Here is a 16,329-nt window from a genome sequence, read left to right as displayed (position 1 = left end):
TTTTAACATTTGATTCAATCTAAAAACAAAACATATTGAAGCTTTTCATAATACAAAACCCACAATAACATTTACATAATCCTTATTAAGCCAAATACATTTTTAAGTGAAATGATTCAGTAGACACCATTGTTCTTCTTTCTACACAGATGATGAAACAAAGACACAGAAAAGTTAAGTATATTTGCAAGGTCTTATATCCAGAATAGTGGAGCAGGAATTCGAACCTATGAAGTCCAACTCCCAAGTCTAAGCTCTTAAACACTAAGCTGTAGAGCCTCTTGTGGTTACAGAATAGAAGGCAAATTCTATAATCTTCTAAAATATAAAAGGAACAAAAATGTATAGAGGAAGAAGAGAGGCAGAGAGAGTGTAGGAGCACTAATTTTCTTATTCTAAGTGATAAGAAAGAAAAAATCTGTCAAAAATTAATGATCAGTGGCTGGGGTTGTAGCTCAGTGGTAGAGTGCTTGCCTAGGGTGGGTGAAGCACTGGGTTCGATCCTTGGCAATTTAGTGAGGCTCTACACAACTAAGCAAGACCCTATCTCAAAATAAAATATTAAAAAAGGGTGGGGATGTGGCTCAGTGATTGAGTGTCCCTATGTTCAAAACCCAATACCAGAAAGAAAAAAAAAAAAGAATTAAAGAAAAAAAATTTGGTAAGTTTAAGAAGTGGGCTAAATACCTCATCAACCAAAACAGATATGAATTGGTACTCTAAAGTATTTGTCTTGGATATAAGACCTGTATGGTAGAGAAACTACCATACATTTTCAGAATTATAGAGAGAACACCAGAAAAACTGTAAGTTTTAAGTTCTGATTACCTCCAGAGATTTTTACCATTATAAAACATCATTCATCATCAATTCTGGTAATATTTTGTCAAGACTTATGTTTAATTCTAGTATAGAATATTTCTTTCCATCCCTTAACTTTCAACCTAAAGAATGCATTTCTTGAACACAGTATGTTTGGAACTTGTTTTCTGTTCGTCCACACTACCTTTTATTTCGTTCTTTTTTTTTTTTTTTGTGGGTACTGGGGATTGAACTCAGGGGCACTCGATCACTGAGCCACATCCCCAGCTTTATTTTGCATTTTATTTAGAGTCAGGATCTCACTGAATTGCTTAGCACCTCGCTTTTGCTGAGACTGGCTTTGAACTTGCGATTCCCCAGCCATTATTTTTTAAATAAAAGGAAACCCTCTTATTTCCTTTTCCCCCTGCTCAATTTTTGTTAGTTCTATTAAATGTAATGAATGATACGACTGGATTTATATCTATCATCTTTTTTTGATACCAGGAATTGAACCCCTGGGTGCTTAACCACTTAGCCACATCCCAGTCCAATTTTTATTTATTTATTTTTTTTGAGATAGGGTCTACACTAAGTTTCTTATTGCCAAAGTTGGTGAAGCTGGTTTTGAAGTTTCGATCCTCCTGCCTCAGCCTCCTGAGCTGTTGGGATTACAGGCATGTGTCACTGTGCCCAGCAGTCCTTATCATTTTTTATTTCGAGGCAGGTTCTTGCTCTTCCCAGTACCTGGGAGTACAGATGTGTACCATTATGCCTCACTTGTAAAAATTATTTCTGATTTCTGACAATGAAAATTGAAATTCTATAAAACACAAATGAATGCAGCAGGAATTTAACATTTAACCAGATAATCATATTTGCCTTTTTAAAGAATTCAATTTTTGATAGAATTTGAATTCTAGATTATTTACATTTGCTCAATTAATGCTGTGCTTAAAAATATTATAGTTCATTTAGAACTTTGACATAAGTACATTTCTAATATGGGATATCCATAATACACATAACAGTTCATAAATTATTTCACATTACATAGTTATATCCATATTCTAAGGTGTGTGTGTATGTGTGTGTGTGTGTGTGTGTGTATATATATATATATATATATATACACACATACACACACACACATATATATATTATATACCCACTATATATAATTATAACCAAACTATAACTATATATATTTTCTCACTACAGTTGGATCCTAGGAGCAGTCTTAATCCATTTAGTAAAGAAAAGGAATATTTGATTTCCCGCCCTTTATTTTCCTGAAGCATCTTTCCCTCTGCCTCAGTAAAAGCAGAAACTCAGAGGAAAAAAAAATCATGAATAATGAGTTAATTGACAAGATGAAAGGATTTCTCCTTGTGGGTACACATAAGTTTATCATAACAGTATTAATATTTTCCTACATATATGGCAAAAAAAATTAGCTAGGCAAAGAGATGTATACTAGGATGTTCAGTGTTAAGGCATCTGAACAAAAAAAAATTGAAATTTCATAGTCACCATAGGGAACTAGAAAATCATGGTAGAAACCACCATGTGGAATACCAAGCACTATCAATGTGATAATAGCCAGATGCGATGGCACACACCTGTATTCCCAACTACTTGGCAGGCTGAAGCAGGAAGGTTGCCAAGTTTGAGGCCAGCCTAGGCACCTTAGAGGAAATTGTCTCAAAATAAAATAAAAAATCCAAAAAAAGTGCAGGGGATATAGTCCAGTGGTGAAGCACTGGTCTAGATACATAAGGCCCTGGGTTCAATCTCCAATACTACAAAAAAATTTTAAAAAGACTAGAAGAATGTAAATAAAAGAGCAATGATCTTCCTTGTTGGAATTATCAGTAACTTTTTTTCTTCTTTGTATTTTGTAAAATGATAATACAATGAGCTAAGTTACTTATCAAAAAATTAAAGAGAGAAAGGAAAAATAGATGTCAATATGTATTGCTTGGTAATTTATCAGAATAAACTATGGTGAAAAATACGCCACTAGAGATATAAAAGTTACTTGTTTTCCTATTCTTGTCACCGTTGGAAAGAATCATTAACTCTCCATAAATTTTGAGATTATTTCTAACACTGAGTTAAAGGACATGATTCCCTCTGTTTTTTTTTTTTTTTCAGTATTGGGGATCCAGGTCTTGTGAATGCTCAGCAGGTGGCTGAACTGCATCACAGAAACCCCCCTTTCTTTATCCTACAATCTATGTAATTTTCCAGATCAGGTAGAGAATCTATAAGAGGACCCAGTTCCAGAACGAACTGATGGTATACAGAAACGTAAAATTTCTTTTCCTTTTATATTAAGTTCATAGGCTAAAGAGCTGCACATTTATTTAATGCTTTTTATATTTCCTGAACATAATTTTCATTCTTTTTATTTTTATTCTTTTTAACAACCCTATGAGATAAGTAGTATTCCTACTTTATAAAACCTGGTTTAGACATTAAGTAATTGACCAAAGGTCATTACATCAATATTAGTGGAACCAGAGTTCAATCCCTTATCCGTTTAATTCCAAAGTTCTGATTCTTTCTACTACTTGACATTTGCATTATATTTTGAAGTTATTTAAAGAAAAAAATACATTTATAATAATACCTTAGACTTAATGGAATAGCTGACTACAAGAGTTAAAAATTGCCCTGCTGCTAGTTCATACTTTATAGGTTCATTTATTAGGTTCTGATTTACTGGAATGAACTGGAATTCCACTGCACTCACATGAAAATTTAGGTAGGTCTCCAATACAGAATAATCTCTTCTCAAATGATTTTCACACACATCTATTTGTATGACTGTGATCGCAAACAAAACATTTAAAGAAAAAAAAAAACACTTCCCAGAAACAAGAAATGGGTTATTATCAATAATGCAGCAGGAAAAGTAAAATATCTTGCTGCTTTATAACAGTATTTGGTAAATCATAAAATGGAAAACCAAGGAGAGACCTAGTTTCAATTATTTAGAATTTATTTATTTATTTATTTTAATTATTATTTTAAATATTTATTTATTTATTTTAGTTTTCAGCAGACACAACATCTTTGTTTGTATGTGGTGCTGAGGATCAAACCCGGGCCGCACGCATGCCAGGCGAGCACGCTACCGCTTGACCACATCCCCAGCCCCAATTATTTAGAATTTAAGCAATTTAAAAACTAATCTCTATAGTGACCTTGATGAAAGTTCCTACAAAGCAAATTAAAGGTTTAAATAAGGTCCAAAAAAGATGAGTTTCAACTATTATATGACTAACAACCTAAAGATCTTACAATATCCATTTACATTCACAAACTGATATGCTAATTACAAACTATCCTGAGGAGTTTTATTTAATAAAATCATGTGCTCTGTCTAATCTAATCTGTTACTACAAGCTCTTTCACTTCCTCAATTGAATGCCTTTTTCTTTCTATTAAAGGAAGTACTTGTACATTGTAGAAATTTAAAACTGATTTTTTTCTTCTTTCACTAGTGCATTATTATTTATTTTTTCATACCTTTATTTTATTTATTTATTTTTATGTGTGCTGAGGATTGAACCCAGGGCCTTCCACATGCTAGGTGAGCGCTCTACCTTTGAGCCACAACCCCAGCCCCCAGTTTATTTATTTTTGATTGGTGCTTTATAGATAAACAGAAGGTGGAATTCACAGTGGTATATTTATACATGAAGAGCATGATTTTGTTAAATTCATTCCACATTTTCTCTTTCCCATCCTCCCTCCCTCTTAATCTCTTCCTACTCTACTGATCTTTCCTCTATCTTTATGATATCCTATCCCCACCCCTTCTTTCCCGTATTTGGCTCTAGCTTCCACGTGTAAGAGAAAACATTTCAACCTTGATTTTTTGAGTTTGGCTTATTTCACTTACAATTATGTTCTCTAGTTCCATTCATTTGCCAGCAAATGCCATAATATCATTCTTATTTATGGCTGAGTAAAACTCCATTATGAATTCAGACCACAATTTCTTAATCCATTTATCTATTGACAGACATCCGGGAAGGGTAAATAATTTGACTATTGTGAACTGTGCTGCTATAAACATTGAAGTGGATGAATTGCTATAGGATACTGATTGTAGTTCTTTTGAATAAATACTGAGGCATGGGACAGCTGAGTCACTTGGTAGTTCCATTCCTAGTTAACTGTTCATTTTGGTGGTACTGGGGTTTGAACCTAGGCCCTTGCAGTCCCACCAACAATGTATAAATGTACCTTTCCCCCCACATCCTTGTATTTAGTATTATTTGTATTCTTGATAACTGCCACTGGAGTGAGAGGAATTCTTAGTGTAGTTTTGATTTGTATTTCTCTAATTGCTGAAGATGCTGAACATGTTTTATACCTTTTTTGGCCATATGTTCTTGCTTCTTTTGACAAATGTCTGTGTAATTCTTTTGCCCATTTATTGATTGAGCTATTTTTTGATGTTAAGCTTTTTGAGTTCTTTATATATTCTGGGTTTTAATTCCCTGTCAGAGAAAGATTTTCTCTCTGTAGGCTCTTTTTAGGCATAAAGAAGTCTGATAGTGGAATTATTTGGATCTTCTAGCTATAGGATTGTTTGCTGTGCTGATTTTTTAATTTGTTGCCATCCCACTTACTGATTCTTGGTTTTATTTTGCACAGCCTGAGAGATAGGAATCTAGATTCATTTGTCTACATATGGATACCCAGTTTTCCCAGCATCATTTGTTAAGAAGTCTATCTTTTCTGTAACATATACTTTTGGCACTATTGTCACGCATCAGACGACTAAGTATATAGGTTTGTCTTCTATTCTATTCTACTGGTCTTCATGCCTATATTGATGCCAACATCATGCTGCTTTTGTTACTCTGTAGTATAATTTGAGATCAGGTATTGTGATGCCTCCTGCATTGTTCTTGCTCAGGACTACTTTGGCTATTCCAGCTCTCTTATTCTTCCAAATGAATTTTAGTACTCTTTTTTTCTAGTTCTGTGAAGAATGTTATTGGCATTTCAATGGGGATTGCATTGAATCTGTATAGTACTTTTGGTAATATGGCCATTGTGACAATATTAAAATTTTGCCTATTGAAAAACATGGGATATCTTTCCATCTTCTAAGGTCTTCAATGTCTATTTTCAGTGTTCTTCAGTGTTGTATAATTCCCAAAGGTGTTTTTTTTTTTTTTTTTTAATTGTGAATGGTTTTTGGATGTCTTAGAATCCAGTAGTAACTGGAATATAGAAAAGCTATTGATTTATGAATGCTGATCTTGTATCCTGTTACTTTGCTGAATTCATTTGTCAGCTCTGGAAGTCTGTTAGTGGAAATATTTGGATCTTCTAGATATAGGATCATGGCAGCAGCAAACAAAAATAATTTGAGGACTGGGGATATATAGCTCAGTTGGTAGAATGCTTGCCTTGCATGCATAAGGCCTTGGGATCAATCCCTAGCATCACACACACAAATAATAATAATTATTTGATTTCTTCTTTTCCTATTTGTATCCCTTTAATTTCCTTCTATTGCCGAATTGCTCTAGCTAGAGTTTCAAAAACTTTTTGAATAGGGATGGTCATATTGGACATCCTTGTCTTGTTCCTGACTTTTCTCCATTATGATGCTGACTTTGGGTTTGTCATATGTAGGCTTTATAATATTGAGTAAAATACCCTCTATCCCCAATTTCCCCAGGTAAAACTATAATTTTTTTAAATCCTAAATCTCCCACCCAGAGATAATCAGAGATGGCACATTAGTATATTTCCCTTGAAAACTTCTCTGTGTGACAGAGAATATACATGCTTGTATGTTCACAAACATGGAATTATACAATCATTTGTAGTAACTTCTTAAACTTTAATATATTGTGACCATATTTCCATTTCAGTTTCAGTATCCATGCTATGGATAATTATTTCCCTATTATTGAACATTTAGGGCAAGAACCATTTTTTGCAACTATAAATAATGCTTTAATTAATATCCTTGTACATATAATACTATAAGTTCTTGTAAGAATTAAAATATCTTTTAAATTCAGCCATTTAATGGTTTAGATCTCCCTTATTATTAAGTAATATTATGAAATATAATGGTGTTGATATAATTTTAATGAACATGAATAACTTACTAATTTTATTTCCTGAACAAAAATTCTTACCGTGCAATAACAGATTCAATTGGCATGATATCAGGCACATAGTGGGCCATGGGGGAAACAAAGTGTCCATCTAGGATCTTACAGTCTGACTGCTCCTCAATCTAAAAGAAAAGAAATCAAAGATGTATTCCAGTAGACTAAGATATCTATCTTATTCTATCATGGATGTTCTTCTAATACAAAATTTTATTAAATTAAAAATTATTTTCAGTGCTTACTCTATTAACTTTTAGCTCCACTGTGCTTTCTGAACCTAGCTTCTACCTACACACATTATTTTCTTCTAGATCCTTTACTATAGTCTAGTTTGGAAAATAAATAATAAATCACATTTAATGACAGGCAATAATTCAACGTAAAATAATAGTCAAGAAAATTCAACAGCATTCAACAATCTAAGAAGAATCATAAGAACAATTTTTGAGTTGGATGCAGTAGCCTGCAATCCTAGCTACTCAGGAGGCTGAGGCAGGAGAATCAAAAGTTCAAGGCCAGCCTTGAACACTTAGCAAGACTCTGTCTCAAAATTAAAAAATAAAAATAAAAAAGGGCTGGGATCTAGTTCAGTAGTAGAGTGCCTCTGGGTTCAATCCCCCAGTATGGCAAAAAACAAAACAAGTCAGGTGTGGTGGTTCATGCCTATAATCCCAGCAATTAAGAAGGCTGAGGCAGAAGAACTGCAAGTTCAAGGCCAGCCTCAACAACTCAGAATTTCACTTTCTATCTCAAAATAAAAAATAAGTAGGCTGGGGATATGGCTCAGTGGTTAAGCACCTCTGGGTTAAACCCCCAGTATGGGAGCGGGGAGTGAAAGAAGCCAAACACAAAAAATTACACATTATATGATTCTACTTATAAGAAAGGTCCTAACTAGGGCTGGAGTTGTGGCTCAGTGGTAAAGTGCATGCCTCGCATGTGTGAGGCACTGGGTTCAATTATCAGCACTGCATATAAATAAATGATTAAAACAAAGGTCCATCCTCAACTCAAAAAACATTAAAAAAAAAAAAAAAAAAAAAAAGAAAGAAAGAAAGGTCCTGGGGCTGGGGATGTGGCTCAAGCGGTAGCGCGCTCGCCTGGCATGCGTGCGGCCCGGGTTCGATCCTCAGCACCACATACAAAGATGTTGTGTCCACCGAGAATTAAAAAATAGATATTAAAGAATTCTCTCTCTCTCTCTCTCTCTCTCTCTCCCACTCTTTCTTTAAAAAAAAAAAAAGAAAGAAAGGTCCTAACTAGGAGAATTCATAGTAACTGCCAGCAGGTAGGGGAAAGGGGGAATGGGAAATGACAACTAGTGATTACACATTGGGAAGATGTTCTGCAATTAGTGAAAAGAGTGATGGTTGTACATCTTGCTAATAAATTTTAAAACACTCAATTGTACACTTTGAATTACATTTTAATTTTGAAAACCACAGGGGGATCTCTAAGAATATATTCCGAAATCTTAACAGTAATTCCCTCTGGGAAGGAGAAGTAGATGGTCAAAAGCAGAAATTAAAGGAGTTTTTTTGATTTTTACTTGGTATTCTTTAGTTTGTTTTAAGGCTTTAATATATTTTTCCAATAGGGGAAAAAAAGTAAAAAATAGAGAACAAAATTTAAGTCAGGAAGCAATGTTTTAAATCCATAAACTATGAAGGAACAGTTATGATATCAAGAAGATATCTGCAACATAAAAATTTTGTTCTTAGCAGTGGAAATCTTTTTTCCCTTCTGGTGCTGGGGACTCAACTTGGTGGTACTTTACCGCTGAGCTTTTTAAATTTATTTTGAGACAGGGTCTCACTACTTGCTGAGGTTGGCCTCAAACTTGTGATTTTCTTGCCTCAGCCTCCTGTGTCACTGAGATTAGTCATGGGCCATCACACTGACCATGGGAAACTTTTTAAAAAAGGAAGAGTTCTAAAGATATCCAATACAGCAGTGGAGTGAGGGATGGGATGTTCAGCCATTTGTATCCCTTTTCTACATCATCTCAGGTATCCAATATATAAATCTAGAAATATTTTACAGAAAAACAAGTAGTTGCTTAAAAAACTAAATGATTTCAAAAACATTTTATCTAATTTTACAGTATTTTCTCAACAATTAATAATAACTCTTCATGTTGTGATTCTCCAACTAGATTACTCCACTTTAATACTTACTATTCTTCTTTAATGTTGAATAATTTACCTTAATCCTCTTGAGCCTAAGGATACAAAATAAGACTCTGAAAGATTCAGCCTAAATACTTTTTTGTACTTAGGCAAGTATCAAATATATGCTTCCAAATATATATAAATAGAATTATTAAAAACATCTGGTTAGGGGCTGGGACTGTAGCTCAGTGGTAGAGCGCCTGCCTCACACGTGCGAGGCACTGGGTTTGATCCTCAGCACCACATAAAAATAAATAAATAAATAAATAAAGCTATTGTGTCCATCCACAACTAAAAAAAAAAAAAAATAATAATAATAATAAAAAACAAACAAAAAACAAAAAAAATGCCCTACATCTGGTTAGGGTACAAATAGCATTCTGAATGGAAGTCCACTGCATTCATTACTAGGGTTTATTGTTATTATACTCTAACATTCCATCTATTCTCCACATACATTTATGCTAAATCAGAACTTCTATAAATGTATTGTTTTCATTTGAATACCTTATCAATGTATACTGGATAATCACTTGAAACCAGATTCTTGGCATCTTTTCTCGATTTCCAATCATTTTTTCTGAATTCAAAGAGTCTATTATAGAAAAGGAAACAAAAAGGAAAAAAATTAGCAAATCCAATTCATTCTTATTTTATTTTTATTTTTTGGTACCAGGGATGGGACCCAGGGGCACTTAATCACTGAAACACCTCCCCAGCCCTTTTTTTATGTTTTTACTAGAGAGAGGGTCTTGTTGGGTTGTTTAGGGCCTCACTAACTTGCTGAGTCTGGGTTTGAACTCCTGATCCTCCTGCCTCAGCTTGGGATATCTCAGAGTTGCTGGGATAACTGGCATGCACCACTGCAACCTGGCTCATAAGCCATTTTGAAAATTTTTTTAATCATTTTAAGGAAAGGGTCAGTTGATTTTTTTTTTCCCAAACTGGAACACTCATCTCCAAAAAAAAAAAAAAAAATTGAAGGAACAATAATGTGCAGAAAATAATGAACACATAAAGATTAAAAATGAAGCCCTTGCAGTGGTGCACTCCTGTAATCCAAGCAGCTGGGGAGGTTGAGACAGGAGGATTGTGAGTTCAAAGCCAGCCTCAGCAAAAGTAAGGCACTAAGGAATTCAGCGAGACCCTGTATGTAAATATAAAATAAGTTTGGGGATGTGGCTCAGTGGTCAAGTATCCCTGAGTTCAATACCCGGTACCCAAAACAAAAAGAAAAAGAAAAACAAAACAAAATGAAAGGCACCAAGTCTGAAAATTAATTAATTCCAGATTTGCCCATGAGCTACAGTGAATCCCCAGTTTTACAGCCATGGGTAGACTCAAGTTACTCAAGAAAAGTCAATCCCTAGGAAATATATAGAACTCGAATTGCCTAATGAATTACTGAAGTTAGAAATCTAGCTTGTAGCTGGATGCAGTGATGATGACTATAAAGAAGTTGAGGCAGGAGGATTGTAAGATCAAGACTGGCCTGGGTGAGTTAGCCAGATTCTGTCTCCAAAAAAAAAAAGGCTTGGGTTGTAGCTCATTGATTTAAGTACTTATGTAGCAAGCACCAGACCCTGGGTTAAATAATCAGTACTGCAAAAACAAGAATAAAAATAATATAAACATTTAGTTTGTGTTTCTGACAGCTCTTTAAAATCTGAATTATTTAAAAAATAGCCTTTTATAAGCTAAAACTTCAATTAAGACATATATAATTAAATGTTTAATTTCTTGGACAGTTAATTTTTGAGCGTAAAGGATTTTAAAATTGAAGTAAAAATGTAAATGTTACTAAAGCAACAAACTTAAAATAAGTATTCAAGGGGGAAAAAAAAAGATTACCTTTTGAGATCTTCTGGTCTTCCCCATCCTCTGATAAAAAGTTTTGTGAGGAGAAGTCTCCGGTATAGAACATCTAACTTGCTCACCCCCATTAGTAGCAAACAGCATCTAGGAGAAAAATTTAAAATGACTTTAAATTAAAAAAAAAAAATGCAAATAGCAGGTCAATTTTCTAACTACTTCTTTGATGAGGTGAAATTCAAAATTTAGAGTAAATCCTTGAATTTATTCCTTTGAAAGTAAGACATGAGATTTTGGAAAAAATGAGAACAGAAGTGGAGAAAATGAAAAGCTGCAACCTTCATAAAGCTGCATTCTGCTAGGGCAAGAGCTCTCTATCCTCTGCTCATTGACTGACAGGTACCTGATATTTATTGGATATAAATAGTAGGAAATAATACTTACATAGTATTATATTATCAGCCAGGTACTATTTTAAAAACTACAACACATACACTTTCTTTTTTAAACCTCCCAAAGATTGGGTTACAGGGAGGAGGAAACAAATGTCACACAGTCAGTAGAAAATAGCCATAATCTAACTCCTACACAAAGCTCATGATCTAAGTACCATACTATAACTACTCCTCTTGTATACCACAATGAAGGACAAGTACTAATCTGTGCTACTACCTGCCTACCATTTACCTCTCTCTTTTCAATTACTTCTAAAGATTATTTTATACTCACCTCCATCTTTTCTAACTGAAAGGTGTGGTTTCAATTTGTGTGTATAACCTGATTTAGGTTCAGAATTTATTCTACTTAGATAAATGGAAAATGGAAATTTACATTTCAATCAGTGAACTTTATTAAGTACTTATAGTTTTGTATGTTTTTTTGTGAACATCATTGCTGTCTGCATATGCATGTATATATATATATATATATATACGCATGCACGCACACATATATATATATATATTTAATTTTTAACAAACTTCAAGTTAAACTTAATGTTTTTTGTCTGCCCAGGTGTACAATCTACCCCACTGTCAACTGGGCTGGCAATTGGTTGTTTTTAGGACTGGACCAGCAAACCAAATCATTCATACCATCTCACAAATGTTTACTTGATGATGAACTTATCAGGCAAATCCAAAGTATAGCTAGAGTACAGTATTATTTTAACACTACTTATTCACTCTCTAGTTTCATGTTATTCAATTACTCTTGATAAAAATTTGGTGTTGACATAATGTTAGAGAAAAAACAGCACTGCATATACAGCTTTGTTTATATTATTCATATCTATGGCATAATACACATAAACTGGTATTCCGGTTACTAGATTCCTATAAGTTATCATCAATTCACCAAAGCTAAATCATCGTGGATGGCTTAATAAAAATTAAAGTTCCTGAACTATTAAGAAAGTATTGCTTACTTTTTCCATTCAACAAATATTTCCTTCTTAAGTGCTTAAGAAATAATGCCAATCATTATTTTAGGCCCTGTGTTACAAGGATGATCAAAGCACTTTCCTGCTCTCATGGATCTTTTTTTAATATTTATTTTCTAGTTATAGGTGGACACAATATCTTTATTTTATTTTATGTGGTGCTGAGGCTAGAACCCAGTGCCTCATGCGTGCCAGGTAAGCACTCCACTGAGCCACAATCCCAGCCTAGATTTTTTATTTTAGTGAAAAGAAAATGATTAAAAATTTTTTGTTTTTTTACCCAGGCGTGATTCTTGGGTTTGGAATTATATAAATCTTAAATTCTATTTCAGCCCCCAAAATATAAAATGCCAGGTTTTTCTGACCCTCTAATTATGCAGGTCTTTTTAGGCAGGGCTGGCTGTGCTCAGGGTATCCAGTATCACCATGAGCAGATAATAACCCAAGCTCAGAGTAAAGACAACTCCAATTTACCAGAAGGAGGCACCATCTGGAACCACGCCAGACACTAAAAGCCCTGACACTAGCTGGACTAACACCAATGAGTTTCGGCAGAAACAGGACCCACTGTTTTCAAGTTATGTATCAAGCCAAACTGACACAACTGCCATCTATGTTTTTAAATAGCCATTGTGAAAGGGAGAAACAAAAATAGAAGTTCTAGTACTGTGCCAAGGAATGAAATTCCTTTCCTAGAAATGAGCTTTATTGCTAAGGTGGCACTCCTGGTCTATCATGCCATCTAGTACTCTTATCTCCTGTCACTTTCATACCTAAGTATTTAAACAGCCCTAATTTCTGTAGGACTTTTATCCTTATGTTGTTTATGTGTTACATATGTACCTCAAAGGCATAGATACTTTAAAAAACAACACCATGCACAAGAAATTTATTCCCACCCTCCAAAAAAGACATCTAATTTTTAATTTTGTAATTTCACTTTTAAATCACCTTTTTTCTATACAAGACTAAGTAGCTAAGAAGGGCTTTAGATACCTTAGATATCCAATGTTAAAAATCTACTACAGGGGGCCGGGGATATAGCTCAGTTGGTAGAATGCTTGCTTTGCATACACAAGATCCTGGGTTCACTCCCAACACCACCACCAAAAACTCCCCCCGCCCCAAAAAAAATCTACTACCATTGTGTAACATGTTTAATAATTTTTAACCTTACACTGGAGAAAATTAGGAAAATAGAAGGTTTGTTTAGGAGGTGGTGGGTATCTACTTTGAAGGGTCATCTAAGGAAATCTACTAAGTGGATTGTTTCATAACCTCATGTGAAACGTTCAGGAAATAATCTAATCTCCTTTTTCCAAAGGGCTAAAAGTTTTTTTTAACTGTCTACTTAGCCAAGGCGAGGTGGGACATGCCTATAATTCCAGATACTCCTATAATCCCAACTTCTTGAGTGGTTGAGGCAAGAGCATCACAAGTTTAAGGCCAGCCTGGGCTATTTAGTGAGACCCACTGTTTTCAAGTTAGGTATCAGGCCAAACTGAAACAACTGCCATCTATGTTTTTAAATAGCCATTGTGAAAGGGAAAAACAAATTGAAACAAAAACAGAAGTTCTAGTACTGTGCCAAGGAATGAAATGCCTTTCTTAGAACTGAGCTTTATTGCTAAGGTGGCACTCCTGGTCTATCATGCCATCTAGTACTCTCATCTCCTGTCACTTTCATACCTAAGTATTTAAACACAGCCCTAATTTTTTAAATGGCTGGGGATGTAGCTCGGTGGTGGCACCCTGAGTTCAATCTCCAGTACCAGGAAGAAAAAGAATGCTGTGTGTTCCTAAAAGATACTTAGAGCTTATTTAGATTTTGCCAGTCCTGCAAGTACTCATTGCATGTGTTTTTGTGGTCTGAAGTCATCTCTTGGACACAGCAATGGAAAGGAGCAGAATACCTGGGTCAATCCACTAGCTGTGTGACCTTGAGTAAGTCACTTAAGTGATACTTGGCCTAATGTACAATAGCAAATTATTTTATTAACATAAAAATTGAATATGTTTTGACATTTTAAGAGATATGAGAAAAGATACTTCTTGTTCTTTTCACAGGAAGCATGATAGTGAGGAGTACAGGCTTTATAGTCAGAAAGGCTGTTTTTTTCTCATTTAAACTGTTGCTTACTAGCTGTGTGACCCTAGGCAAATTAACTTAATCTCCCTACCTTCAATTTCTGTGTATTTGAGAAAATTCCCACTTTAGCAGGTTATGTATGTATGGATGTAGGAATGAAGTAAGGTAATTCAACAAGCATTCCTTCAGCTTAGATACCTGTAGCAAACTTTCTGTTAAGTGCAATACTGGCTAAAAATTCCTTTGTCCACTACATATGTGCCATACATTGCCCTAGCCTCCAGGGATTAAAAAAGGCAATGATGGGGCTGGGGTTGTGGCTCAGTGGTAGCTTGCTTACCTAGCATGTGTGAGGCACTGGGTTCAATTCTCAGCACATATAAACACATAAATGAATAAAGGTCCACCAATAATTAATAATTTTTTTTAAAGAAAGGCAATGATGGATGACAGTGAAAAAACATGGCTAGAAAATGCTAAACTTCCTACCTATGAATTTTGTTGGAACTAATTACAGCTATTATAAATGAATTTGCAAGACCGAACCAAACAAGTACCAACTAATCAGGTCTAGATTCAGATGATTCTGAACAGAAGACACTTAAGTTTAGCTATTCACCAGTGGAATGTGCCCAGAAGTTCCCAAATGAAGCAAAGCTCAGAGATGATGGCAATGCCACACATAACATGTGGAATCTGGCACAATGTGAGCTTATAAACATTAGTTGAGGGGCTGGGGGGTAGCTCTGTGGTCACAGCGCTTGTTCAGCATGTGTGAAATACTGGGTTGGATCCTCAGCACCGCACAAAAATAAATAAATAAAATAAAGGTACTGTGTCCATCTACAACCAAAATAATTTAAAAAAAAATTAGGTGAAATGGACCAGTGAGCTCCACTTCCACACTGAGCGACTGAGGGAAAGTCTCTTCTCTGGACCTTTAGTGCTCCATACAATAGAAAATTTCTTTGCTTTTCCTATGTCATAGGCTAGTTGGGATCAAATGAAATCACTAGTTCTAATAAAATGTTAATTTACGGGACAAACAAGGGCTACTGCAACCAATTAGCCTACAGGCCTAGTTGTAGGAATAAGATGTTAATACGTAAAGACCGGGAAGGAAATAGCATCTAGATGTAGTGAGAACACCCGTATTTCCTAAAAATGCCATCTTCTTTGTGATAAGGAGCCTTTCGTTGCTAAGCACTTTCCCAAACCCCAGCGACCCGAGCGGGCCCTGCTGAGTGGCACCTCGCGAGGCTCTGGCCCTAGTCCGCGAGACTTCCGCGGGACTTCCGCCGGACCGCGGCGGGACGCCCCCTTCGGCCTCGGCCCTCGCCAGCCCTAGGCAAGGCGCCTTCCCAGCGGGCAGCTGGGGAGGAGGGGTCCGCACCTCGGCCTCCCTCTTCGCCGCCCCAGCCCCGCGCCCCAGCCCCGCGCCGCGCCTGGCGTCCCTGCCTGTTCGCACGTAGGCGGCGCGCCGAGAGGCGCGGGACTCGGCCTCGGCCGACGACTTACTGGCCGCCGGGCGAAGCCCACGGTTCGCTGGCCGAGCGTCCTGGCGCCGCCGCCGCTCCCGGGACTCCTCTGCCAGCCCCACAGCTGCACCGAACGAAGGCTCTCCAGGAATAGTGGCGGTGGCACCCGGAGGCGGCGCGGGGAGGGAGGAGCTCGAGCCAGGCTGGGCGGCGCCTGGACCCTCGCCCGCTCTCCCCGGCTCTACCCCGCGAGGCGGGGAAGCTGGCGAGTGCGGACGCGGGCAGGAGGCCGACGACCCGGAGCCGTACCCCGTTCTCCCCGCCTCCGAGCGCTGGCGCCCCGCCCCACTTCCGGCACCAGGCGCGCACGCGCACTGGC

The 16,329-nt window shown here is 36.4% G+C and overlaps 1 protein-coding gene across 4 annotated transcripts in view; it reads right to left on the bottom strand.

Moving 5' to 3' along the window:
- Abhd18 (abhydrolase domain containing 18) overlaps positions 1-16,206 on the bottom strand; it is a 40,025-nt gene extending 23,819 nt beyond the window's left edge. For 2 of the 4 annotated variants that reach the window (XM_015479029.2, XM_048812043.1), the window contains exons 1-4: positions 15,991-16,206; positions 10,982-11,089; positions 9,638-9,725; positions 6,984-7,084 (exon numbers count right to left, since the gene is read on the bottom strand). In XM_015479029.2, the coding sequence (XP_015334515.1) occupies positions 6,984-7,084; positions 9,638-9,725; positions 10,982-11,073 (281 nt within the window). In that variant the 5' untranslated portion in view covers positions 11,074-11,089; positions 15,991-16,206. Of the gene's footprint in view, positions 1-6,983; positions 7,085-9,136; positions 9,181-9,637; positions 9,726-10,981; positions 11,090-15,930 lie in introns of those variants that run through there. The other 2 variants (XM_048812042.1, XM_048812044.1) reach the window with 2 other exon arrangements.
- Positions 16,207-16,329: the final 123 nt, after the last annotated feature.

Source organism: Marmota marmota, unplaced genomic scaffold (genome assembly GCF_001458135.2).
Source record: "Marmota marmota marmota unplaced genomic scaffold, marMar, whole genome shotgun sequence".
NCBI classification, from domain to species: Eukaryota; Metazoa; Chordata; class Mammalia; order Rodentia; family Sciuridae; genus Marmota; species Marmota marmota.
Note: the sequence above shows the minus strand (reverse complement) of the source record. Positions and strands in the feature narration are given on the sequence as shown.